Source organism: Staurois parvus, unplaced genomic scaffold, assembly GCF_062004578.1.
Source record: "Staurois parvus isolate SC_StPar_1 unplaced genomic scaffold, SC_StPar_1.0 ptg000282l, whole genome shotgun sequence".
Classification (NCBI taxonomy): domain Eukaryota; kingdom Metazoa; phylum Chordata; class Amphibia; order Anura; family Ranidae; genus Staurois; species Staurois parvus.
The window spans coordinates 12,206,842-12,234,091 of NW_028318078.1; the positions used below are offsets into that span (position 1 = coordinate 12,206,842).

The following is a 27,250-nucleotide window of genomic DNA, read 5'->3' on the forward strand; positions in this document are numbered from 1 at the left end:
GCATTGTGGAATAGGACTTTCATAAGTCATTCATATGTGTCTTTGAAGACGACAGATATCTTCAATGAAGGCTAGGAGTTCAGGTGAGAAAGCAGCCTTTACAAACCTTTCTTGCCATATATTGAACGCTTGTTTCTTCTGGATCACTAATGGAACTGATTTGGCCTCTCTTTTATTTTATGATTCGAAATAATGCATCTTATTTTATGACTCAAAGATTTTCTGGTCTGACATTTTCAGTCTTCCTTTAGGCTAGGTTCACATATGTGCGGGTGGTGCGGCTGCAAATCCACACGAAAATTCGTGCAGCCGCACCACCCACACAGAGGAATGCGGAGCAATGGGTGGGTGCCATTAGTTTTAATGGCTCACCACCCACACTGGAAAACGCAACCGTACTGGGAACCGAGGTTCCCGTGAGGGCTGCGTTTTCAGAAGTGCAGGGACTTCTTCCCTGCGTGTCACAGGGCACGGGAGTCCATTCAAATGAATGGGCTCTCGTGCCCGCGCAAAACACGGCCCACACAGCCGCATATATGTGAACCAGGGCTTAAGCAAACCTTTGGTGCACTCTTCTCCACCGGCACAGCTCATGGGGCATACTTTGTTATTCATTTATAGAGTAGACAGGGAATAGAAAACCTATGAGGTCTTAATTGCTGTCTGTGTCCCCATTAGGGAGATACACCCCTTTTATTTGTCCTGTTTACCATTATCATTGAAACTGAAATAAAATCTAAAATTTTGGGTTGTCACTAAATCAGGAAGAGGAGAAATCTTCCAATGGGGACACTAGCTCTGGTGACCCTGGTGAGACCCAGGGATTTCCTCACATTGGAAGGATTTCCTCTCACTTCCTGTTTTGGCTATGGGACAGGCAGTGAAGGGAAATCTCCCCAATGGGACACAGAGGGCACAAAAATGAATATTATTGAGGTTATAACCCTCCATTACTCCAAAATGGAAGAAAAAATGCTATGGCAAACAGCCATATACATTACTTTGCATCAGTAGAAATGAGCTTTTTAGAGGAAGGATACATTAACCGCCATTCACAGCCTCAGCTTTCAGTCACCGGGTCCCGGACGGTGATTCCCCATCGGCAGCCATCGATTGCCGAGTATTACCGATGGGGAGAGACCTGTGTATAAACAACAGAGATCTCTCCCTTGTCAACTCCTGCACATTGCTTAGCATAGCAGAGCCATACAAAGCAGTGTGCTTACAGTGTAAAGCACACACACAGCAAAGAGTAAAACGGCACACAGTTAACCCTTTGATCACCCCAGATGTTAACCCCCTCCTGTCCAGTGCCATTAGTACAGTGTCAGTGCTTTTTATCAGCACTGATAACTGTATTGGTGTCACTGGGGATGTCAGTGACTACAAGTCAGTTCCCCCCAGTGTCAGATTGCCCACCGCAGTCCTGCTGATCACTGCCATTACTAGTAAAAAGAAAAATAAAGCAAATCGAGTATATATACCACCATTTGTAAAAGCTATAACTTTCACGTAAACCAATTAATTTACACGTATTGGGATTATTTTTTGGCAAAGACATGTCGCAGAATACATTTTGGCCTAAAATTATGACAAAATTAGATTTTTGTCTTTTTTTGTTTATTGTGCAAAAAATAAAAAATGCACAAACATACCACCAAAAGAAAGCTCTATTTGTGGGGAAAAAAGGACGTAAATTTCATTTGGGTGCAGCGTTGCATGACTGTGCAATTTTCAGTTAAAGTAACGCAGCACTGTGATGCAAAAAATGGTCTGGTCAAGAAGGGGGGGGGGGGGGGTAAATCCTCTGGAGGGCAAGTGGTTAAAGTCAATGTAGCATGTCAACCTCAGAAATTCCAGGCCAGCATTGCTCTTGTTTTGTTTTATTTTAAATTCAGTTGAGCGCAGAGAGAATGCCCTCTGCCAGGTTTTTATTGCGGTGTGTGTCTTTGTTTTGGGATTTTCCCTACTTCCTGTCCCCATGACACAACAAGGGGAGGAAGGAAATCTTGCCAATGCAATGAAGAAGAAATTAAACAAGAACCAGGAATCCTAAATCTTCTCCATTCTACTAATAAAGTCACAGCCAGTGTTTTCCTTGGAGAGATTCACCTAACATCCTGGTGGTACAACAGAAGTGAGGAGAAATCTAAGTGCCTGGTCACATCGGTACGATTTCAGGTGTGATTTGCAAACTGAAATCGTACCTGAAATCGCATTTAATGAATGTGAGTGTCTTAACATATGCGATTTACTGCACTGCGATTTCGAAAGTAGTTCTTGCATTACTTTTTCTGCAGTTTTGTTGCGATTTCACATACATAGAATATAATGGAAATCATTGGAAATCATCATCATCTTCACAAGTAGCAATAAAGTCTTCAGAAATCGCACCTGAAATTGCACACAAATCAAGTGATTTTAAATAATAGCAGTGTGACCGGTGACTAAGGCTACTTTCACACTGCTCATGCAAAAACATGGTAAAAACACGTGTGTTTTTGCCGCATTTTTTATGCCACACCAAACATGCACCAAAAATGTAGCAACTGGGACTTTAAAAAACGCAATGCATCCGCACCTGACCAGTATAAAGAGTTCCATAGGATTTGATGGTCATGCATTTTGTGTCCTTGAAAGCAGCCTAACTAGTGAAACAGACAATAATCAAAACCTGACATGTTGGCAGGTGTGGTTCCTACTCCCTCTAGCAAGTGGCATCTTAGCATCTCGAGGATCGAATGGGGTCCTAGCGGGAATCATGTTCCCCTGCAGCCTCTGTGGGTGTCACTAGGGAGAGTATCAGTCTAAGCTGCCAACCTTCAGTGACCCATTGCGGTCAACTTGGCTGGGGCAGTGCTAATAGATAGCAATGCCCACAGTATTTGGTACACATTTGTGAATGGTTAGTTTAGTGACCCCATCTGGCAGGGGCAGAGAGAGTCAGGGAAAAGTTCCTGTGTGAGGAGGGGCAGAGTAAGGGACACTGCTGTGTGCTGTAGCCAGCACAGGCCTCCATTACCATTGCAGCCAAATGCTTTGGGCCTTTTGGATCCACCGCTTGTGTCAGCCACCTGCCACCCCTCCTGCAGATGCTGCTCCAGTAAGACCCATTCAATCTGTTTTGTGATCCAGTCTATCTGAGCATACACCGCTGCACAACTATACTACACTACAACCTCCCGATCTCAGCCGGCTTAGCCATATTGCTTTGCCACCCCTGTGCCTTTAGGCGTGTGCAGCATTCTGCTGGGACCCATGTTGTGCCTGAAGGGGTTGCTCTACCAGTTGCTGATTATTACTGAACCTGTTACTGCGAGTTACTGCATCTGTTACTGACCTAACACCCTGTTACAAGTGTTGATGCAGGATGTTAAAACAAACACAAGGTGGCAGTGTCCTGCAGAACAGTGGCATTCACACTCTGTAGAGCAGCCTCATGGAACTTGTATGCTGAACCACAGGACTTTACTAAGGAGCAGTGTAGGAAAGAACTACATTTCCCAGAGGAGCTGGCGTGTGGACTGAAGTATATATATATGTGTGTGTGTATGTGTGTGTGTGAAAGCCCGGCAGATGAGACAGGAAGTGAGAGGGGAGAGATCTGGAGAGATGAATGCACTGACTGTGGGAGGACTGGACCAGGCCGTGGAAAGAGAGAGAGTAGGCAGGAGAATCTGTTGATTGCCGCATCATGGAGAAAGCTACTCTGCTAGCAGGTGATTGGATGGAAAGCTGTAGGCAGGACCAGTTAGTGAGTGGAGGCCTTATCGAAGGAGAGATTAAGACGGCCAGAATTCGCCAGACACAATCGCTCGGGTGAGAGAGTCCCAAGCATTACTAAGGACATTGAACACTGACACCTGCTTCACCTTTGCTATTTTCCTGCACACAGCTGCGGACACTGCACATAGTTATTAGAAGCTGCAGACCGGTTCCTTCAGATGCTATTGTTTGACCACACTTAGCACAGCTTTATCTTCAGAGCTGATAGTAGGACAGTCAGTCCATAGGCTGAACACCGCTGTGTCATCATCATCAATACGTTTTATTAAGGAGGCCTTTTCCTATTGTGCCAATAGTCTTGCAGCCCAGAGAAGAGTTGCTCAGTGTCAACAATCACTTTTGCCAGCTTAGCCACTTGTTACTTCCAATTCACTAGTGACTAGTGCTTTAAAGGAACATTACACCAGTCAATTGCTGCTTCCAGAGGGAGTGCTGTTCTTTCCTTCTTTATTACATTGTTCCTCAGAGAACCAATAATTCACACTTCTTCTCACTATGCACTAAGTGGGCCCCATCACGCGCACAGAAGAGTCTTCACTGCCTTTAGAGAACATTGGTTGTGTTGGGGTAAAGAGCTCTTTTCCTTATTTCAGGCTTTCTTTGCCATCAGGTCCTGAGGGCCCAAAGTGAGCTAGTCTGCACGGTTGATAGTTCTCACTGCTCACTGGGGACTGTAAAGCCACCTCAGGTTGAAGTTATTGGATTTGTTTCTAAAAAGTAAGCCTGCTAACACTGAGATTCTGTGATGTGTTGTTTCCTTGCTTTGCTTAAAGTTGACATAGGTAGTAACTGAGTCTGCACATGCCAGTTCTGTTTATGTTGTGTAACCAAGCTACATAGAAGTTGCTATAAAATCTTTTACCAGATCATCCCAATCAGTGCGTGAGTTTACTGCTTGGGAGTGATTTATCTGGTTAAAAGTATACTGTGGTGTCAGCAGGGGTTGGGCTTTCAGAGAGGGGTCTAGAGCAACAGGGAATCTGAAAATCATCTAGCAACTCCTAAGAGGGTAGTGCTACACTGAGTATTACTGAACCTGTTACTGATCGTTCCTGCACCTGTTACCGAGTATTACTGAACCTGCTACTGAGAGTTACTGATTATTACTGATTCTGTTACTGAGAGTTACTGAACCTGTTACTAAGTATTACCAAACCTGTTACTGAAAATTACTGCACTTGTTACTGAGTATTACTGAACCTGTTACTAAGTATTACCAAACCTGTTACTGAAAGTTACTGCACTTGTTACTGAATATTACTGAACCTGTTACTGAGAGTTCCTGCACCTGTTACTGAGTATTACTGTACCTGCTACTGAGAGTTACGTATTATTACTGAGCCTTTTACTGAGAGCTACTGGACCTGTTACTAAGTATTACCAAACCTGTTACTGAAAGTTACTGCACTTGTTACTGATTATTACTGAACCTGTTACTGAGTATTACTGGACCTGTTACTGAGTATTACTGGACCTGTTACTAAGTATTACCAAGCCTGTTACTGAAAGTTACTGCACTTGTTACTGATTATTACTGAACCTGTTACTGATTATTACTGAACCTGTTACTGAGTATTACTGGACCTGTTACTAAGTATTACCAAGCCTGTTACTGAAAGTTACTGCACTTGTTACTGAGTATTACTGAACCTGTTACTGAGAGTTACTGGACCTGTTACTAAGTATTACCAAACCTGTTACTGAAAGTTACTGCACTTGTTACTGAGTATTACTGAACCTGTTACTGAGAGTTCCTGCACCTGTTATTGAGTATTACTGTACCTGCTACTGAGAGCTACTTATTATTACTGAGCCTTTTACTGAGAGCTACTGGACCTGTTACTAAGTATTACCAAACCTGTTACTGACAGTTACTGCACTTGTTACTGATTATTACTGAACCTGTTACTGAGAGCTACTGGACCTGTTACTAAGTATTACCAAACCTGCTACTGAGAGTTACTGCACTTGTTACTGATTATTACTAAACCTGTTACTGAGAGCTACTGGACCTGTTACTAAGTATTACCAAACCTGTTACTAAGAGTTACTGCACTTGTTACTGATTATTACTGAACCTGTTACTGAGTATTACTGGACCTGTTACTAAGTATTACCAAACCTGTTACTGAGAGTTACTGCACTTGTTACTGATTATTACTGAACCTGTTACTGAGAGTTACTGGACCTGTTACTGAGAGTTACTGCACTTGTTACTGATTATTACTGAACCTGTTACTGAGAGTTACTGGACCTGTTACTGAGTATTACTGGACCTGTTACTAAGTATTACCAAACCTGCTACTGAGAGTTACTGCACTTGTTACTGAGTATTAATGAACCTGCTACTGAGAGTTACTGCACCTGTTACCTGAGATAGCCTGCCCATAGATGGATCACAATTAGTCCGGTTCGTGCTGAACTAGCTGAAGTTTGATTGTCTATGGCCGGGTTAAGTGTGCTGTTTCTTCATGTTGGATATCATACAGCTAGCCCAGCCCACAGACAGGGTTCTACCCCTCCACCATTCTTGCAGACATCTTACCATGTGGGAATTTGTTCTTGGATGCATCCTGACCTAAATGTTAGTACAACTAGGTTAACTGTCGGGCCCCATCCAGCAGCAGCAGCTTTCATCCTCCTATAGAATTTTACAGACTACCAGCAGTGGGGATGGTGCACCTGTGCCTTGCCCCCGCACAACAATGCCAGCATCTCATGCACCAGGGCTAAACACCCAGTGTACACGAGGCACACTGAAAGCCATTATTTCCATGCAGGCTAATGAGGTTAAACAAGGCTGAAACAGCTGTATTCAGTTTGAATGAAATGGCTCTATAATATTGGGCTGTTTTTGTGCTGTAGCAGTTCTGGATGCACTGTTTACCCAAGAATGATTTGCATGGCCCCTCCCCCTATTCCAAAATGAGACTTGAACCCCTATTATTTGTATTCATAATAAATATAAAAGTGACCTTACACACTATAATATGATTGTATAATCCCTGCACAATCTCATTTGTATTTACCAACAATATGCAATGTGAGGACAAACCTAAACAATCCAATCAATTTCTATGGAATTGCACAGGCTCTTATATTACATGGTTATTAGTAGATCTAAAGGAGATCATACAATCAGATTGTATAGTGTATGACCAGCTTAAGGCATGCAATTACTTTCTGTTTTGATAAGGCTGCAATGTGATCTGCCCCACAGAAACGTGTTGCTTGTTATAAGAGCCAGTTGGTTCTTTTTGCCGTTCAGTATAATGTTTCCAGTCTGCCCTTGGCTAGTATTATCACCTTTGGCTGAGACATGCCTGTGTATGGGCAGACTACATTCTTTTGGCTGCCCTGGTACATTTTTCAGAGCAGAAATCAATTGCAGTAATGGCAGCAATTGTAATGTACATGTAAAGATTTTTGTAGAGTAATATCAAATATGAATTGAAAGAGTCCTTAAATGAGAAAATTGTACTTTAAAACTGCAATTACTTCATTCCGTTCAGAAAATGAATACCTTTTCTCTTCTAAATCTTTCCGTTTACGAAGGCCAGTACACAGCTGTTTTTAGTGAATGGTGCTTGTGATTTCTTTCCTGAATAGCTTATTCTAAGATGTGCACTTACTTTCTAACGGTGGTTAGATGTCTCTTATAGAGTGGCAATTGATAACTCAATCTTCCAGTACCTCTTAGGAAGGAACCTGATGTTACTGATGTGCATTCCTAATGTTTAGCTGTGTACCTAGAAACTTGTATTCACGTTTAGGAGTTGGCAAAGGAAAAATGAGCTGCACTGCAGTTACCTAATGCTCTGCTTAGCTAAATGAGATTTGTAACAGGAATCTTTTCTTATTTGCCCTCGTTTGGACTGAAAAATATACTACTGAAATCGTTTTGTTATATCTGTTGTGTAGCACTACCCCCTTAGGAGTCGCTGAAGTTTTGCGAATTCCTATGGTCCTGCTCAGCCAGGCAACACAAATGTTCCACACAGACTTGCATCCAGGAGACAGTAATCAGTCCTTGAGCTTGTTTTGGGGTTTTATTAGGGGATTGAACTTGGACAGGGTAAGGGGTATATGTAGGGTTGCCACCTCATACCTTTGAAACCGAACACATATTAATTACACAGGTTCTGTGTCTGATTGAGGTGGTAGTTAAACTCACTTAGTGCCTTATCTGCAATAAATTAGCCCCAGAACCTGTGTAATTAATATGTGTTCAGTTTTAAAGGGATGAGGTGGCAACCCTAGGTGTATGGGATGCCGAAGGGTATAGTAACTGAGGACAACCTCCTGGAACTATGTACTAAGTCTCTACACAAAAATCCTCTTCTTGGAGAGCTAGCCAGCATCTCCTGTAGTACCACCTCAGACCCCAGATTCTCCTAATCCGGCTGCCTGAAGGAATCCCTGGACAGGGGATCCAGTGCCTGTCACTGTAAATCAGTGTTTCTCAACTCCAGTCCTCATGGACCCCCAACAGGTCATGTTTTCAAGATTTCCCTCAGATGAAACAGCTGTGGTAATTACTAAGGCAGTGAAACTGATCAAATCACCTGTGCAAAATAATGGAAATCCTGAAAACATGACCTGTTGGGGGTCCATGAGGACTGGAGTTGAGAAACACTGCTGTAAATGTAAGACAACACAGGGTAGGCTGCTAATCCAGTTTCCCACTAGAGTGTTCCTTTCCCTTACTGGCCCAGGAGGTGTAGGGCTATTCACTCAGTCCTTCGTCTGTGAGCTGATGGGCTGGTGGCTGCTACCAGACCTTCAAGCTGGGCCACTCCTTCCCTGCTGCACAGGTTGTCTTCTCTCTGGGGGCTGATGAGGTGCTGAGCTTTCTTTTTGTCCAGTGTCCCTGCCTGGAGGTGAGCCCTTTTTAATCTGGGCTCCCTCCCAGGCTCCAAACTCGCCTCCTTCTCTCACATCTTCCACCCGAACTGTCCTACTACTGAGCAGGCTCAGTCACTCTTAAGGCTTCCCGACCCCAATCCAAGGCTCCTGTTGGGGATTGGCCAGGATCCATTGAGAGTGCAAACCAGCCACTCCTCACTCCCTCCCACTGCTTCTAGAACTTTCTCCAAAGCTCTAGTGCAGGGGAAAATCCAAGAGAGCTGATCTGCAGATCTTCTCAGCTCCTGATCAAAATTTGACACCTGGGCTGCTACTCAGCCCTTCTAACTGAAAATTAGACTCCCTGTAGCTACCTAGGAGGGTGCTACAGTTGGATAAGTGAAAAAATACCTGTTGGTTCTGCTAGAAATCTTGTAAGCTGACAACTTTCTGTGGTCTTTGCCTATGCTGACTCTTAGGCCCCTTTCACATGGGGTGGACTCCATTCCAATTAGCAGGGGATCAGCTCACAGTTCCCCTGCTGCTCAGAGCAGAGTGGATGGATGACACATCCGTATCCACTCAGCTTATGCAGAGCAGACACGGGCAAAGCCCGCACTGCTCTATGGGCGCCCCGGTGTAAACAGACTCCACTGTCCATTTACTCCAGACTAAACTCCAATCCGATCTGCTTAAATGGAAGAGAACAGATCCCCTTCTGTTTTTTTAGTGGACCAGATCATACCCAGAGGTAGACCTGACATCTCTGAAAACTTCAGAACCCCTCCCCATTCTGCAATGGATCAGAGGAGAGAGGGTGAAAGTGTGTTACTGTCTGGATCAACAGATGAAAAAAAGAGGAAAGAAATACCTGAAAAATTAAAACTAATGCAGCCACCACATCTAAGGACTGGTAAGCTGCAAAGTATTATCTTTTTGCTCTTGTGTTTAGTTGTGCTTTAATCCTTTCTCTGCATATGATATACCTACCTTTGGGTAGCTGCAGCGTGATGCGGTCAGCAGAAAAAACACAGAGTCCAAATGTAGTAACAGGAAAATAATGAAACGAAAGTTCAGTAACACACAACAGACCGGGGAGAAAGGCAACCCAACCAGGAACACTCACAGGTAATGGCAGCGAAGCAACAGTAGACTGAAAACTTAGGGTTGGCAGCAGCATCTGTGTCGAGGTGTAGAATGTGGCCTGGCTGGTCCGTACCCAGATGGGGAGGTTTACAGAAAAGATGGCATGTCCCTGCACTTTCCTTACTCCTCCGGAATCTTTTCCTGATGCCAAGCTCTGTCTCTGACAGACAGGTATACTGTTCTTACACTGCCACTCACAAAATATGCGCACCAAACCTGGAAGCCAGGGTCTTAAAAAGATTCTGCCTGTCCCAAGATGGCCACCAAAGTCACACAGGGTGCCAGCATCCAACCAAATAACTGTCTCATTGTGACTGAGGAAACCATAGAGGAACTAGGTTCTTCTCTACTTCCTCCACCATGAGCATTGCCTCTGCAGATGACTGCCACCTGTAGTGGAGAAAATACACTTACTGGCCACTTTATTAGGTACACCTTCCTAATACTGGGTTGGACCCTCTTTTGCTTTCAGAACTGCCTTAATTCTTCATGGCATAGATTCAACAAGGTGTTGGAAACATTCCTCAGAGATTTTGGTCCATATTGACATGATAGCATCATGCAGTTGCTGCAGATTTGTCAGCTGCACATCCATGAATGAATGATAAAAGGCAGGAAGGATCCATGCTTTCGTGTTGTTTACGCCAAATTCCAACCCTACCATCTGAATGTCACAGTTGAAATTGATACTTCTCAGACCAGGCAACATTTTTCCAGTCTTCTATTGTCCAATTTTGGTGAATCTGTGCAAATTGTAGCCTAAATTTCCTGTTCTTAGCTAACATGCCTGGCACCCGGTGTGGTCTTCTGTTGCTGTAGCCCATCTGCTTCAAGGTTCCATGTGTTGTGCATTCAGAGATGGTATTCTGCATACCTTGGTTGTAACGAGTGGTTATTTGAGTTACTGTTGCCAGCCTGCCCATTCTCCTCTGATCTCTGACATCAACAAGGCATTTTCGTCCACACAACTGCCTCTCACAGGATATTTTCTCTTTTTCAGACCATTCTCTGTAAACCCTAGAGATGGTTGTGCATGAAAATCCCAGTAGATCAGCAGTTTTTGAAATACTTAGGCCAGCCTGTCCAGCACTAACAAGTAACAAGTAGGTTATTTGAGTTACTGTTGCCTTTCTATCATCTCGAACCAGTCTGCCCATTATTCTCTGACCTCTGACAGCAACAAGGTATTTTTGTCCACACAATTGCCGCTCACTTGACATTTTCTCTTTTTTGGACCATTTTCTGTAAACCCTAGAAATGGTTGTGCATGAAAACCCCAGTACATCAGCAGTTTTTGAAATACTCAGACCAGCTTGTCTGGCACCAACAACCATGCCATGTTCAAAGGCACTTAAATCCCCTTTCTTCCCTGTTCTGATGCTCATTTTGAACTTCATCAAGTTGTCTTCACCACATCTAGATGCCTAAATGCATTGAGTTGCTGTCATATGATTGACTGATTAGCAATTTGTGTTATTAAGCAATTGAACCTAATGAAGTGGCTGGTGAGTGTAGACTGAACCTGCCTACAAACAGCATCAAGGACTGAATTCCCTTCTGCTATATATTGTTGTTTCAGCAACTATGAACATACAGTATAACAGAAGGGTCCCATAGACCCTACTGATTACAAAATAGCTGTGATCAGCAGTTGGCATGCCAAGGATAACAGCTATTAATTAAAAAGCCAATGAATGGCATTATTTCCTATTCCTTCAATTTGTGAATGAACACAGCAGTGTTCAGTACTGTCCACTAGGATCACATACTTACCATTTACAGTTGCAAGAAAAAGTATGTGAACCCCTTGGGATTACGTGGAGTTTTGCATGAATTGGGCATAAAATGTGCTCTGAACGTCATCTAAGTCACAACAATAGAAGAACACAGTCTGCTGAACATAATACTACACAAACATTAGATGTTGCCATGGTTTAATTGCACATAACATGTAAACATTCACAGTGCAGGGAGGAAAAAGTATGTGAACCTTTGGACTTAATAACTGGTTGACCCTCCTTTGGCAGCAATGACCTCAACCAAACGTTTCCTGTAGTTGCAGATCAGACCTGCACAACGATCTGGAGTAATTTTGGACCACTCCTCTTCACAAAACTGTTTCAGTGTAGCAATATTCTTGGGATGTCTGGTGTGAATCGCTCTGTTAAGGTCATGCCACAGCAGTTCAATCGGGTTGAGGTCAGGATTCTGACTGGGTCACTCCAGAAGGCGTATTCTGTGCTGTTGCAGCCATTGTTTTGTTGAATTACTTGTCTGCTTTGGGTCATTGTCCTGTTGCATCACCCATCCTCTGCGGAGCTTCAGTTGGCGGACAGATGGTCGTACGTTTTCCTGCAAAATGTCTTGATAAACTCTGGAATTTATTTTCCCATCAATGACAACAATCCATCCAGGCCCTGAGGCAGCAAAGCAGCCCCAAACCATGATGCTCCCTCCGCCATGTTTTACAGTGGGGATGAGGTTTTGATGTTGGTGTGCTATGCCTTTTTTTCTCCACACATAGTGTTGAGTGTTCTTCCCAAACAACTCAATCTTGGTTTCATCTGTCCACAGTATATTTTGCCAGTAGTGCTGTGGAACATCCAGGTGCTCTTTTGCAAACTTCAAACGTGCTGCAATATTCTTTTTGGACAGCAATGGCTTCCTCCGTGGTGTCCTCCCATGTACTCCATTCTTGTTTAATGTTTTCCTTATTGTAGATGTGTCAACAAAAATGTTAGCATGTGCCAGAGATTTCTGTAAGTCTTGAGCTGACACTCTGGGATTCTTCTTTACCTCATGCAGCATTCTGCGCTGTGCTCTTGCAGTCATTTTTACAGGACGACCACGCCTAGGGAGAGTAGCAACAGTGCTAAACTTTCTCCATTTGTAGACAGTCTGTCTTACCATGGACACATGAACATCAAGGCTTTTGGAGATACTTTTGTAACCCTTTCCAGCTTCATGCAAGTCAACAATTCTTGATCGTAGGTCTTCTGAGAGCTCTTTTCTGTGAGGCATGGTTCACATCAGACAGTGCTTCTTGAAACCAGTAAACCCAAAACAGGTGTGTGTTTTTTAAGGGCAGGACAGCTGTCAGCAACACATCCAATATCATCACACTGATTGGAGTCAAGGTTGGCTCACTCCTGGCTCCAATTAGCTCTGGGAGAAGTCATTAAGCTAGGACCTCACATACTTTTTCCTCCCTGCACTGTGAATGTTTACATGTTATGTGCAATTAAACCATGGCAACATCTAATGTTTGTGTAGTATTATGTTCAGCAGACTGTGTTCTTCTATTGTTGTGGCTTAGATGACGTTCAGAGCACATTTTATGCCCAATTCATGCAAAACTCTACGTAATCCCAAGGGGTTCACATACTTTTTCTTGCAACTGTATTTACCTTTTGTGCATCATGATGTTTCTGACGAAATCCTGGAGAATGTGCAATGCCTCAAATCTCAAAAAAGGGAACTCAAACACAGTGCAAAAACATTTTCTCATGAGATTTACAGTCTTTAGCATGTTCTTGGGATCTTCCAGGATAAATGGTGATGTCACACTCACCTAGGTAGGTGCTGTGAAGCAGGCAATGTACCTAAGATTTTTTTTTTTTACATTTATGCTTCTATTTCAAATGGGGTAGGAGGCCTAGCAGACCTTGCTTTTTAATGCAAGGTCTACTTTAAGGTTCAAGCAACACTTTAATCAAACAACAGAGCACTTATTCAATCCAAGTGCAGCAAATCTAGTAATTGTGAACAAAATACCAATCACTGTATCTTTATTATTACTTTTATAAAACTACAGTTAGAGTCAACAGCTTTTCACAAAGCATATAGTAAGTCTGCAGCAATTTGCCACATTTCTGCACTGTTCAACTTTCTTCTTTCTAAAATAGTACATGCACTACTTTTGGTTCAATTTGCATAGACATCTGTGTCAGATGTCTTGCAAATCGTACCTGAAATTTCCCCCGACTTTAAAATCGTGCGACTTCACTGTAAGCGGCACGATTTCAAATTCGGGCTTGATGTGACCAGGGTGTTAAGAATTAGCATTCTCTTCTTAAGATGTTCTATACAGGCAGTCATCTTCTTCCTGCATTTCTTCTGGATCTAGAAGCAAGGCTTTGCCCCGCTACCCTCTTCCAACACTGTTCACATCTGCCAACCCTACCACTCTCTTCCAGTACTGCTTCCCTTTGTATTCACCCCATGCCACCCTTTCCAATACTGCTCATCTGTGTCTGCATCCCCTACCACCCTCTTTCAACTCTTCTCAACTCAGCCACCCTCTTCCAATGCTGTTTACCTCTGCATGCCCTGCCATCCTCTTCCTACACTGCTCACTTCTGCATTCCCTCCAACCCTCTTCCAACACTGCTCACATCATCATCCCCTGCCACCCTATTCCAACACTGCTCACCTCTATACCCCTCTGCATCCCCAGTCATTTTTCTTCCAACACAGCTCACCTCTACTCTTCCAATACTGCTGACCTCTACACTCCCTGCAACCCTCTTCCAATGCTGCTCATCTTTGCACCCCCTGCTATCCTCAACTGACACTACTCACCTTTGCATCCTCTGGACCCTCTTCTAACGCTGCTCATCTCTGCATCTCCTGCCAACAGCTCACCCCTGTCTGCAGCCCCTGCCACCCTCTTCCAACACTGCTCACTAGTGCACCCCCAGCTACCCTTTCCAACACAGCTACCTCTGTAACCCCTGCTACCATCTTCCAACACAGCTCACCCCTACAACCCTATTCCAGCACTGTTCACCCGTCACCACCACCAGCCACCCACTCACTAAGCTCCAGTGTTGTCTGTCTGCTTTTACTCGGTGTACTGTGTGTGCAGTGCAGACTGCCTTCTCCCCTTCTCATGACTCAGAGCTCAGCCTACCACTCTGCAGTGTTACTGCTGATCCTTTCCACACCTCCCACCTGTCTCCAGTACTAAGAGATTCCATCACATTCTGCACAACTGATATTAGGGCTGGGAGGAATATGGGCAGGTGCAATCCATGGATGAGGGACAGGAGCAACAGGTCAGATGTGGAAATATAGCACAAATTGCATCACATAAAGAGACAACATGGTAAACAATATTTCAACATCAAATCTGGGCTGATCCCATTTATTACTGGATGGGTGGCATCCCAACTCTTCAGGTAGGACCTGGAAGGCAAGGACCTCCAACACTGCCTCCTCTCCTGGCAACAGCCCAGGAAGCAAGGACCCTTCTCCAAAGTCACCCAAAATATTTGTATGCTTCCTTAACATTCACCACTGGCAACAAACCTTCTAGTTATTTGCCATATATTGTTTCTAATTACTCTATTTATTAAGGATGCTCTCCCACAACAGACAAAAGCAAACAATATCTTGAACTTAGAGGAAACCCAACAAATACAAAAACTAGACGCGCAAGGGCAGTCAGATGAAGGAAAACGTCAAACAAGTTCAATAGCTCTGGTGAGGCAGCTCCCACCCAGCAATGCCTCCTCTGATGGGCACCCAACAGTAGCTCAAACTACAGAAATAGAGAAAGGATCACCAGACCAAAACTGGATAGAGAGTCCAGGATAATTTTAACTGTTGGTAAAAAAAGAATGAGTTTTGGGGGCAACACTGCTCCCCCTTCATCAGGGCACACCACAGGATAAACTTGGATGGACTCAGGGAAAACACTGACTTCACAGATCTATATTAGAACTAATATTGAACTCTCCACATAAAAGAACAGCTTGAAAGCAGTGGGCAGACACTGGTGAACAAACACCAGAAAAGAGTTTTGGGCTCCATGGTAGCACTGGTAATCTGGCTCTGCCAAACTAGTTGCTTTCTGGAGTTCCCAAGGGTCAACGGTGTGGGTGTTGATCATCACGCCCATTGGTGCTGCTCCAGGTAATTTGGGACTTGTCTCTGTCTCTATGAAGGGAGCTTGAGGAGCCGCACTAGAATTACCCTGAAGCTGCTGTGAGGCTGTCGGGATGAAGTTTCCCCAAGTTACCTTTGTGGGAAGGAGATACCATTGTTCTATAGATAGATCTTGTAATGCCCTGGACTGAGAAGAAAAATATGATCTGGGCCCTAAGAAGTTAACTGCTCTGCAGAAGGTAACCCCTTTTTACATGATGGTGCTATATGGCATCATACTTATTTACAGTTGCAAGAAAAAGTATGTGAACCCCTTGGGATTACGTAGAGTTTTGCATGAATTGGGCATAAAATGTGCTCTGAACGTCATCTAAGCCACAACAATAGAAGAACACAGTCTGCTGAACATAATACTACACAAACATTAGATGTTGCCATGGTTTAATTGCACATAACATGTAAACATTCACAGTGCAGGGAGGAAAAAGTATGTGAGGTCCTAGCTTAATGACTTCTCCCAGAGCTAATTGGAGCCAGGAGTGAGCCAACCTTGACTCCAATCAGTGTGATGATATTGGATGTGTTGCTGACAGCTGTCCTGCCCTTAAAAAACACACACCTGTTTTGGGTTTACTGGTTTCAAGAAGCACTGTCTGATGTGAACCATGCCTCACAGAAAAGAGCTCTCAGAAGACCTACGATCAAGAATTGTTGACTTGCATGAAGCTGGAAAGGGTTACAAAAGTATCTCCAAAAGCCTTGATGTTCATGTGTCCATGGTAAGACAGACTGTCTACAAATGGAGAAAGTTTAGCACTGTTGCTACTCTCCCTAGGCGTGGTCGTCCTGTAAAAATGACTGCAAGAGCACAGCGCAGAATGCTGCATGAGGTAAAGAAGAATCCCAGAGTGTCAGCTCAAGACTTACAGAAATCTCTGGCACATGCTAACATTTTTGTTGACACATCTACAATAAGGAAAACATTAAACAAGAATGGAGTACATGGGAGGACACCACGGAGGAAGCCATTGCTGTCCAAAAAGAATATTGCAGCACGTTTGAAGTTTGCAAAAGAGCACCTGGATGTTCCACAGCACTACTGGCAAAATATACTGTGGACAGATGAAACCAAGATTGAGTTGTTTGGGAAGAACACTCAACACTATGTGTGGAGAAAAAAAGGCACAGCACACCAACATCAAAACCTCATCCCCACTGTAAAACATGGCGGAGGGAGCATCATGGTTTGGGGCTGCTTTGCTGCCTCAGGGCCTGGATGGATTGTTGTCATTGATGGGAAAATAAATTCCAGAGTTTATCAAGACATTTTGCAGGAAAACGTACGACCATCTGTCCGCCAACTGAAGCTCCGCAGAGGATGGGTGATGCAACAGGACAATGACCCAAAGCAGACAAGTAATTCAACAAAACAATGGCTGCAACAGCACAGAATACGCCTTCTGGAGTGACCCAGTCAGAATCCTGACCTCAACCCGATTGAACTGCTGTGGCATGACCTTAACAGAGCGATTCACACCAGACATCCCAAGAATATTGCTACACTGAAACAGTTTTGTGAAGAGGAGTGGTCCAAAATTACTCCAGATCGTTGTGCAGGTCTGATCTGCAACTACAGGAAACGTTTGGTTGAGGTCATTGCTGCCAAAGGAGGGTCAACCAGTTATTAAGTCCAAAGGTTCACATACTTTTTCCTCCCTGCACTGTGAATGTTTACATGTTATGTGCAATTAAACCATGGCAACATCTAATGTTTGTGTAGTATTATGTTCAGCAGACTGTGTTCTTCTATTGTTGTGACTTAGATGACGTTCAGAGCACATTTTATGCCCAATTCATGCAAAACTCCACGTAATCCCAAGGGGTTCACATACTTTTTCTTGCAACTGTATATGTTGTAACTTTTTCCCCTATAGGTGTTTCTTTTTTTTATGTAGCACTACCCCCTTCGGAGTTGCAAGAGATTTGGGTCCCCTATAGTCCTGCACAGCCATGCAACACGCATTTTCTTTACTCAGACTTGTATTAGGAGACAGTAACCAGTCCTTGAGCTTTGTTTTAAGTTTTATTAGGGGATTTAGAAATTGGTTGGGGTAAGGGGTTTATGGGATGCCCAAGGGAATGGCAATGGAGGACAAACTCCTTATCAAGTATATACAAGTCTCTACAGCAAAGTTTCTTTTCTGGAGAGGTAGCCAGCATCTCCTGTAGTACCACCCCAGACTCTCTTCTCATCCAGCTGTACTGGGTGAATCCATGAGCTGGGATCCAGTGCCTGCCACTGCAGTGTAAACAGTCCCGGGTAAGATATAAAATCCAGTTTCCTACTAGAGTGCTCTTTTCCCCTTACTAGCTACCAGACCTTCTAGCTGGGCCACTCTTTCCCTGCCACACAGGTGGTCCTCTCTCTGTGGGTCGGTGATCTCCAAAGTTTTCAGCCTTTCAAGGTCCTCTGCCTGCAGGTGAGCCCCTCTCCATCTGGGCCCCCTCAGAGTCTCCAGCCTCACACTCTCTCTTCTACCCGAACTCTCCTGCTGCTGAGCAGGCTCAGCTACTTTTAAAGGTTGTCCTGGCCCCTTGCCAAGCCTCCTGTTGGGCATTGGCCGGGATCCCCTAAGAGTACAAATCAGCCATTCCTCAGATCTGCCCACCGCCTCTAGACCTCCCTCCAAAGCTCTAGAGCAGGGGGAAATTCCACAGGGGCTGGTCTGTAGAGCCTCTCATCCTTGACCATAATTTTACCTCCCTCTGACTGTTGCACCAGGCTGCTACTCAGCCTCTGCCTAATGATTAGGATCTAGCTCCCCCTAGCTATCTAGGAGGGTGCTACATTTATATTAATGCTGCAATTTACAGTGGGGTTATAGGCCCTAATATATTAAGGAGATCTTGCTTTTCACTGCAAGGTTCACCCTAGGTAAAACAAATTAACATTTAGCTATTATAACTATATCAAAGCATATCATTTTGCAGAAAATTATTTTTTAATAATTTTATTTCAAACACATTGAGAGGATTTATGGTTGCAGTTCTAACGCATTACACATATTCAATCTATAGGACCACTGTCTTGTTACTCCGCTCCCCCTGATATAAAAGAGAAACGGATCGAAACCACTGTGGAGAACAAAACAGGCCAATGCTATAGGGGCAGTAAGCCTAGTGAAGTTCGAGTCTTCGCTAGCAGAAATGAAATGTCTCCAGAAGCTGTGGATATTTGCCAACCAGACATCAGGAACCTTATCCCAGCTAATATCAGACACAAGTATGGCAGCTCTTCGGTTGAGCAACTCATTTCTCCAGAACAGGTAAGAACAATTGTGAGGCAAAAATCACCATTTTCAGCATTTCAGCTTATGAAGTGAAAATTTTTAATCTGTCCCATGTAGGTGCGAAACAGCCTGGGAGATGTGGATAAGAGAACAAGGAACATGTCCAGAGTCACCCTGAAACACGCCACACTGAAACCCTGGCTTATGGAAGAATATCCACATAAGATATATTATGAGCTAAGTCACTGCCTCCGTAGTAATGTCTTTCCAGGTGATGGTTATCTTGTCTTAGGTTTGCTTTGTTTGCACATTATATTTCTTTTATAATAAGAATATACTGTATATATTATGTAAACAATTATGCCATATCAGGAGTCTGAAATGATGACCACTTCTCTTACATGTTTGGCCCAAGGACCCCTAGTAGTGATAACAGGTGGCACAACGGCACTAAAGTAGCACAAATGCCTGCAGTGCATATCTAAACATATTGGAATTTAGGATCACTTTTCATATGGGAGCAAAATGGCAGATTGAAAATATATGCAGTGCTGAGGAACAGGAGAGGTCAGAAAATGGAAGACAGCACTGAAGAGAGTCAGGAGGCAGATTCGTCATTGGAGTGACAGGGCAGGATCAACAACTGGCACACATAGATCCAGATGGGGTCAGCTCGAGGGCAGGTCAAAGATACTGCTGAAAACCATTCAGCATTGATCCCATGCAGGACTCATCTTAAACAGATGGTGTGGTGGCAACGCCAGCATGGGGTATAAGCATTTTTGTGTGTAGACGTAGTCATCAGTAATCCTATGTGAAAACACACCAGCAACAACAGTTTTAGAAATATATATATGCTGTATAGAGGGCTTATTTTCTCAGAGAAAAGGTGCAAGAACTCACCCCCCCTCCCCTAGGTCATGCCTGTTCCCGCCCCTACCCACCCCTACAACCAGCCCCCTAGGAACGCCAATTGTCTCCACCCCTACACACCTCCTAGCACTACCTCCTTTAGAGGATAGGGAACCAAGTATAATTTAGGGGGCTATACAAATAATTTGTATGGAATTTGTTAATAGAAAACAATGTAGTAAGTGTACAAAACATTTGAAACTGCAAGTTCAGGATGAACATATCACAAAAAGAGCAAGAAGGGGTATCCATAGTGTAAAATCGTATGATGTTTTATTAAAGAATAAGTAACAAATTCTGCTCACAAGTAAAGTGTCTGTGCCTGCCACCTGGTATACTCAGCCTTACTATTAAAGTGTGGAAACCGCTGTGCTAAGCACTCCTCAGAGCGACATGCGTTCCATAGGCCGGATGTGACGTCAGCGGAAGTTGCGTCATCAAACCTCAACGTGTTTCGCTCAACGATCAACACTTTACTTGTGAGTGGAATTTTTTACTTATTCTTTAATAAAACATCATACGGTTTTACACTATGGATACCCCTTCTTGCTCTTTTTGTGAGATGTCCATCTTGAACTTGTGGTGATCTGGAGAGAACCAACTTCATTGGGTTATGCCCCACATGCGTTTTAGACCACTTGTTTCACCATTTGGGACTTTTATAATGGCAATTTGTTTTGTATATTACTGTAAGGTTTGAGTCATATGCACTTAATGATATGTATAATATCAATGCGCGGTCTGCCTAGACCTTTATTATTCATGTATTGTATTAGTATTGCACAATTCTTTTAGGACTGCTATAATAGTTCAAATTTCCTTTTTTTTTAAATTGTTAAGTACTGCACAGCCATAAGCGCATGACCACTATTTTAATTATAAGATACAGTATAGCTGCCTGTAGGTCTTGGTCTGCTTTAAAAATAAATAGTGTCTTGAACCACATGCAGCTAAAAGGTATGTTTAGATAAGAGAAGAATGCAGTGGTACTCAATTTGTTACCTTAGGCAATTAAAGTAATATCGCTGTGACTTTTTTTCTGTTTTTTTTATTGTATGACATGTCTCACAGAAATTTCTCCCTTCAGGGATATCCATAAAACAACATAGCCTGGCTCACGACTCGTACACTGCAGAAGTAAATGAAAGAGGTAGACTAAATAAGAGCCGCAACCAACACTGGCATGGAAGGAAGACAGATGACTTAGGTATTTACTGATTGCTGCCATTATAGAGCCACAAGATTTCCACAAGGCTGAGTACTTTTTTGTATTTGGTTAATAGTATATTTGTTCTTGTAAAATCCATCAGAAGTATATAAAAGGTTACAGATAAGTCTTGGCAGACATACCTTGGCTTAAAACACTGTTTAGGGCAACTTTTGCACTTGAAAATCCAAGACCCTACATTCACAGTATCTGGTCTACCACAGTACACAAAACATGGACATGCAATTATTTTAGTATATATAGACTGCTAAATACCTTTTCTCATCAGCAGTATATACAGTAGCAGTCGTGTGACTTCTATCAGTGTCAAGCTGAGCACTGTTTAATCTTGTAGGAGATTTCATGCACTAATTGGCCCTGTGCTGATCACATGCACCCTTCCAAAAAAAAAAAAACTCTCTAGCAATATACACCAAACAAAGCATGTGCAGACTTGCCACTGCTGCTCTAACTCATTTCTGTATGCAGTGTCCTGATAAAGCAATGTAAAGGGCAATGACAATATGCAAAGCTGAATTTAGATCTATTAAATATAAATTCTGATTAGTGTTTAAAGAAACAGAGCTGCTCAAACATTTTGCAAAATATTGAGATTTGAGGTTAATATGTATTATCTGAGCTTTCCAATTTTATATATACAGTATATATATATATATATATATATATATATATATTACCCTCGTGGGCCACTGTGTTGTTGGTACCCGTAAGCTCTGCACAACCAAGCAACCAACAGGTATTTTTCACACAATCTTTCATCCAAAATACAGTAACCAGTCCATGGGCTTGGTTTTTGTTATATTATTAGGGGAAATAACTTGGATAGGGAAATAGGGATTATGGGATGCCCAGTTTGGCTGGAATCAATGAAGGGGGAACAACTTCCTTCCTATGTACAAAAAACAGATCCTGGACTGTTCTTTTCCTTAAAAACTGTCAGTCTTAGTGGATCAGTAGCAACAGCCCTTTATGGGCTAGGAACTAGCAGCCCCTCAAAAATCAGCTTAGTTTCTTTTAACTACATGCAGAGATATATTCCCTCCCCTTGTAGAGCTGTTCCCAGCTCCACAGCCTGCAGACACTACCAGCCCCCCTGGCTGCTCGGAAGATCTCCCAGGACAAGGATAATTGATTGAGCCCAGCGCTGTCCTTTGAAAGCTTGCTACATGTGGCGGTATTTCCCCTTTTGGATCCCAGGAGTGGTGATGTACTCACTCTGTCCTCTTTGCTCCCACTGCTTCAGGTCTCGATCCCATTCATGCTGCACTGCTGAATGTATCCTCCTGAACCAGCCCGATCCCAACCTGGAGGCTGTCCCCACCAAGACCTAGGGGACCCCTCCCATTCACCAACAGTCTCCTCAGCATCTTCCACCTGTTTTCTCTGTCAGCCTGACTCTCCCATATTTATGGACCAATCTGCCACTCTACCAGGGCCTCCAAACCTGGCATTGGGCAGACTCCCATAAACATGCAGATTAGGTCTCTCCCCCTTCCTGCTTACCGACTTCCGTGAAGGTTCTATGGTCCTCCAGAGTCAGGAGGAGGTGATAGAGCCACAACCTGTTAAGCCATCCAGCTGACCTGCAATAACCCTACCTCAATTGCAGACTCACACAGTTGCGAGTCATACACATTGATTTTACCTGCAATACATTACACTATTCTAGTAGCGCTAGAGGGTGACACACACACACACAAACATATATATTATATTATATTGTATTATATTAGGACTAGTGAAAGTATTCAGGTGGTTCTGATGGCCTTGGCCATGGCCTTAGCTTAAGTGGCCTTCCAACATATCTATGCTTGATCAACATAAGCAAAACAAACAGGTCCTAAAAGATCCAAATATGTTCTAAAAACTATAAATACACTTATTTTGGATGTGACTATCATGTTCCAGTAATATGATGATCCATTGATAATTTTATTTTCACTTTATCTTTGCTATGATCATGTACCTGAATCTTGATGTATATTTCAGACCATAGTATATTTGTTAAAGGAATATTCTTAGCATTTGGGGTTGATGTCAACACTGACCTGCATCCTGTACTTTTTCCAGGCAGGTGGCATGAGAGCAACTTTAGATACATGGCTCTAAAGAAGTGTCTAAAACAGAGGGAGGCTGAGGGGAAGAAATAACTGTTTGTACAGTAAAACTGCTTGTACTACAATATTGCTCCTGTTTTTGAAATGTTTTAGATTCTAATGTCTCTTTACTTTCTTTCATATCCTACAAATAAATCATTGTGTATTTTAACTGAAGCTGTCTGTTTGTGATAGTGGAAAATATACCACTTATTTGAAAATTACTGTTTATCATGTGGGCGAATACCTTGGTATTGAAAACCTGAGTAAAAATAGATTAGCAAAATATTAAATTCTCTTACAAAAGCAAACTCAAATAGTCAAAATGTTTTTCACTTAAATCAGCCAGTCCAGGCTGGGGAAAGATCCCGACTTTAAAGTCAGGATCCACCCCAGAGTCTAGAGCGGCACCTAGCTCAGCATCTCAGTGATCCAATCGCTCACAGCAGTGGTGAGACAGTAATTCTGGGTATGGCAATCACATGACCACTGATGGCTGAGTAGCCATCAGTGGTCATGTGATTGCTGAGTTCTCATACTTAGGGCCAGCAGGGGGCAAATGCAGCCTCGGACCAATGCTGCATCTACCTAGGTAACAAACTTCTCTTTTAAGGATCATGAAACTAAAAAATGGTCCGTGTGAAGGTCTAATGCCTAGCTGAAAGCTGCTTTGGTTGCCAAATGTTGTGTGCCTTCTGGCTCTAGTGATACAGTTCTGGCCTCGACAGAGTCCCTTAGTTTAGTTCATCTCACGGCAAACCTGTGCTTTACCCATGCTGGGCAAAGCGATGAGTCCACTTAAGCAGTTCACAGTCACCTTTTGTTCACCTCCCCACTGTTTCATTTTGCTGATGGGATCAAGAAAAGGAAGCTCTGGGAAAGCTCTGAGTCACACTAGACGGTGTTTATACAAGGACTCTTTCTATGCCCCCATGTGACAGCCCTGGGCCAATCATCAAGCAGCAGCACAATCACATAAAGGGAAAGGGGAGGGAGTCATATTCCCCATCCATACCCAGAATTACTGAATAATTTAGAGCAACTGGAGAGCACAGGAAAGGTGAGCATGCTGCTGGGGAGGAAGACATGTGCAAAGTACAGTTATTCTTCACATTCCCTGTAAAGTGATCTGATTTACTAGGCAGAAGTCTTCCAAGTTTTATGTCACTCATGTCTCATCTTGTTATGTAAGCTCTTTGGTCACTAAAGCTAATGGAGAGAAACGCCATTGCCAAGATCCTGGAAAGTCAACAGAAACCTTCCCTCGTTTTTCCATTGCTTGTCCACCCTGCAGTCCCCATGGATGATCCTCCACCTCCACCATCAAAAGCCAAGAAGCCAAAGAAACACAAACAGGCTAAAGCCAAGAAGCCAAAAGCACAAATGTATCCAGTTATACAACCTGATGAAGATGATGATTTCTGGGATTTCTATGACAAACCCATTCCATGATGTCTTGTAACCATAAAACCAGGGACCTCTTTGGAATTCAAAAGCAGATAGTGATGTAAAGACTTGGAAGTCCTGCTGTCATTGCTATTTTAAGACATGGGAATGTATATATGTACTGTGTGCACATGTGTGAAACACTACCAAGGAATAGTAATGTATGTGTCACAGCAGTAAATTCATCCAATTTTCAAACTCACCTTCATCAATGCCAGCCTTTTAAAAAAGTCACCCTGCAGACAATGCTTGCTTGCTTCTTATGGCAGAGCAATACAGATTTCAAAAGGATTGTTCTGGGAGGATTGTGCGCATAACCTAATATTTTCCTTTTGTTTAAAGTTTTTTTTAATGTTTAGAGTAATGTGACTATGATATGATATAAGGTCTTAAAGCGGAACTACAGTAAACGCTCTAAATCTGGGGTGCTCAACCTGTGTCCTTCGGAGCCCTCGTATGTGGCCCTTGACCTCAAACCAGGGAAGTGCACTTCTATTATATCCTGTGGGTTTGGTCTGCTTTCAGAAAACATGCTACACCAGCAAGATTTAATAGAAGTTGATGGCAAAGCACAGCTAACCCACAGGAAAGCTGCAGGTGCACTGCGCTGCACCCATGGTGCGGGTAAACTGCACCCATCAGTGTGAAAGCAGCCTTACAGGAGGCTCAGGACAGTAAGGGTTTGTCTACATTTGCAGTGTGTGTGTGTGGGGGGGGCTGTAAAATCTCACAATTTTTCCCACCAGTCCCCCCAAATACTGGTGTAGTGTCAGGGGTTGCAGTGTTGACCCATGCTCCAGAGAGCCTGTGCTTTCACATTCTGTTTTACATTTGGACAGGAGGGGCGGCATATACAGGAACTGACCCTCTTCATTTTCCTCTTGCAACTGTTGAAAGCCGACTGCAGGAGAAGAATGTTCATTATGCTATTCAAAATAAAAAAATTTAAATTTGGAATCATTTAATTTCATTGTGGCCCGTGACTGCTTACCAAATCACTTAAGTGGCCCTCTCTCTTTAAAAGGTTGAGCACCCCTGCTCTAAATCAACATTAACCATTTTTTTAATCAATATGTTGCTAGCATTAGTAAAGATAAAAAGACATATTGCATTTTCTTATTTTAACTTTTTCTTTTACATTTCTTCAGTTGCTTCCTGGTTTCTGCCTAGGCCAAAATTATGTCATATATCCCGGGAGTCTTCATGGGCTAAGTCTTCATGCAGGCTGCATGCCTGAGCGAAGGGCAAATAAATTCCAGGAAGTAAATGCTACATGAATCATTTTCCCTTACTCAAGATGGCCATGGCTAGAAATGCTAGTGGGTTTTTTTTTTTCAGAGTGATTTCTTAATGAGATAAAACATGGAGACATGGATGAATGAGAGTTTGTTTTGAATATTAAAAATGAATTGAAAAGCGGTTTCAGTGTGTGGTGCTCAGATACCATTTAGTTCTGCTTTAATGCACATAAATGAATTACAATTTCCTTAATGACATGTTTATTGAACTTGGCTTGGCATTGAAAATAATATAATACTTCTCTGCCTGCAGTTATTCCAAATAAACAACGTGCAAAAAAAAAGTGAATGTACAGTGGAAATTCTTAGTACGAGACTTTCATCATGGCTGGTGTGAGGCACAGAAGTGTTCTTTTCCTATAGTCACTTATTCTCCATCTACCCACTCAGTAGAGTTTCCTTTTAAGTTTAATGGTGGCCATACAGGCTTTGATTTTATTATCCATTCAATCTGAAATTCAATCAAAATGATCGAATAGGCAAACAATCAAATGGGAATATCTTAATTTCCAATTGACGTAGGCTTAATTTAGATCAGATGCAGTTAAACTGAGTTGATCAGCCAGGGCGGATAATCATCGATTGTGTTGCCTCGATGGACAGCACTGAGATGCTTTGTTTGTGAATTGATTGTATTTTGATCAATCAGATCATGAGATTGCATGGGAAAAACAGAGAAGAAATCGATAACTTACAATCCAAATATTGATCGAAATCCATTTCCTCATGTGTGGCATATTGACTGACTGGGTTTTTGACTATACTGTAGAATGATTATACCTATTGCAAGAGATTGATCAAAAAAGAAATCAGTAATGTAACATTTTTGTTCTTTTGTCCACAGCTGACAGACATATGCAGGGTTCATGATTTTCCAGGACTTGATAATCGGATATAAAAGGAGCAGGATATTAGGAATATAGTCAGTAAACTTATTTTCTATATAGAATATGGAAAATATTTACTTTAAATAAAGAACTGGTAATGTTTTTAAATTGGAACAGGAGGAATAAGATATTAAATATTCTGTTTGGAATATTGGAATATAAAACTGCTAGTTTCCAAGAAATATGTGGAGCCAGTTGGTGAGTCAACCCACATGGTGACTTTATCTGGCATCCACCTAGCAGACTACTGCTCTGGGAGCATTGTTCCACCTTGCGTGCAAGCAGTAAGAGGGTGCATTGTATATATGCAAGCCATTTGTACAGACTGATCCCCTACTAGTGCCTGCATAGCTTGGATGCTGACAACACTCATTAAAGAGATACGGGACCAGATGATCATCTCTTCATTTCTCTAAGGTAAGTAACC

General features: G+C 42.8%; 1 protein-coding gene across 1 annotated transcript; it reads left to right on the forward strand.

The window, feature by feature from the left end:
* Positions 1–26,057, forward strand: CIMIP4 (ciliary microtubule inner protein 4). The gene is made up of 5 exons (XM_089681946.1): positions 1–83; positions 18,745–18,992; positions 19,074–19,227; positions 20,956–21,075; positions 24,385–26,057. Exons 1-5 carry the CDS (start codon positions 65–67, stop codon positions 24,642–24,644), a joined length of 801 nt encoding a protein of 266 aa, XP_089538072.1. The 5' UTR covers positions 1–64; the 3' UTR covers positions 24,645–26,057.
* The last annotated feature ends 1,193 nt before the right edge of the window (positions 26,058–27,250 follow it).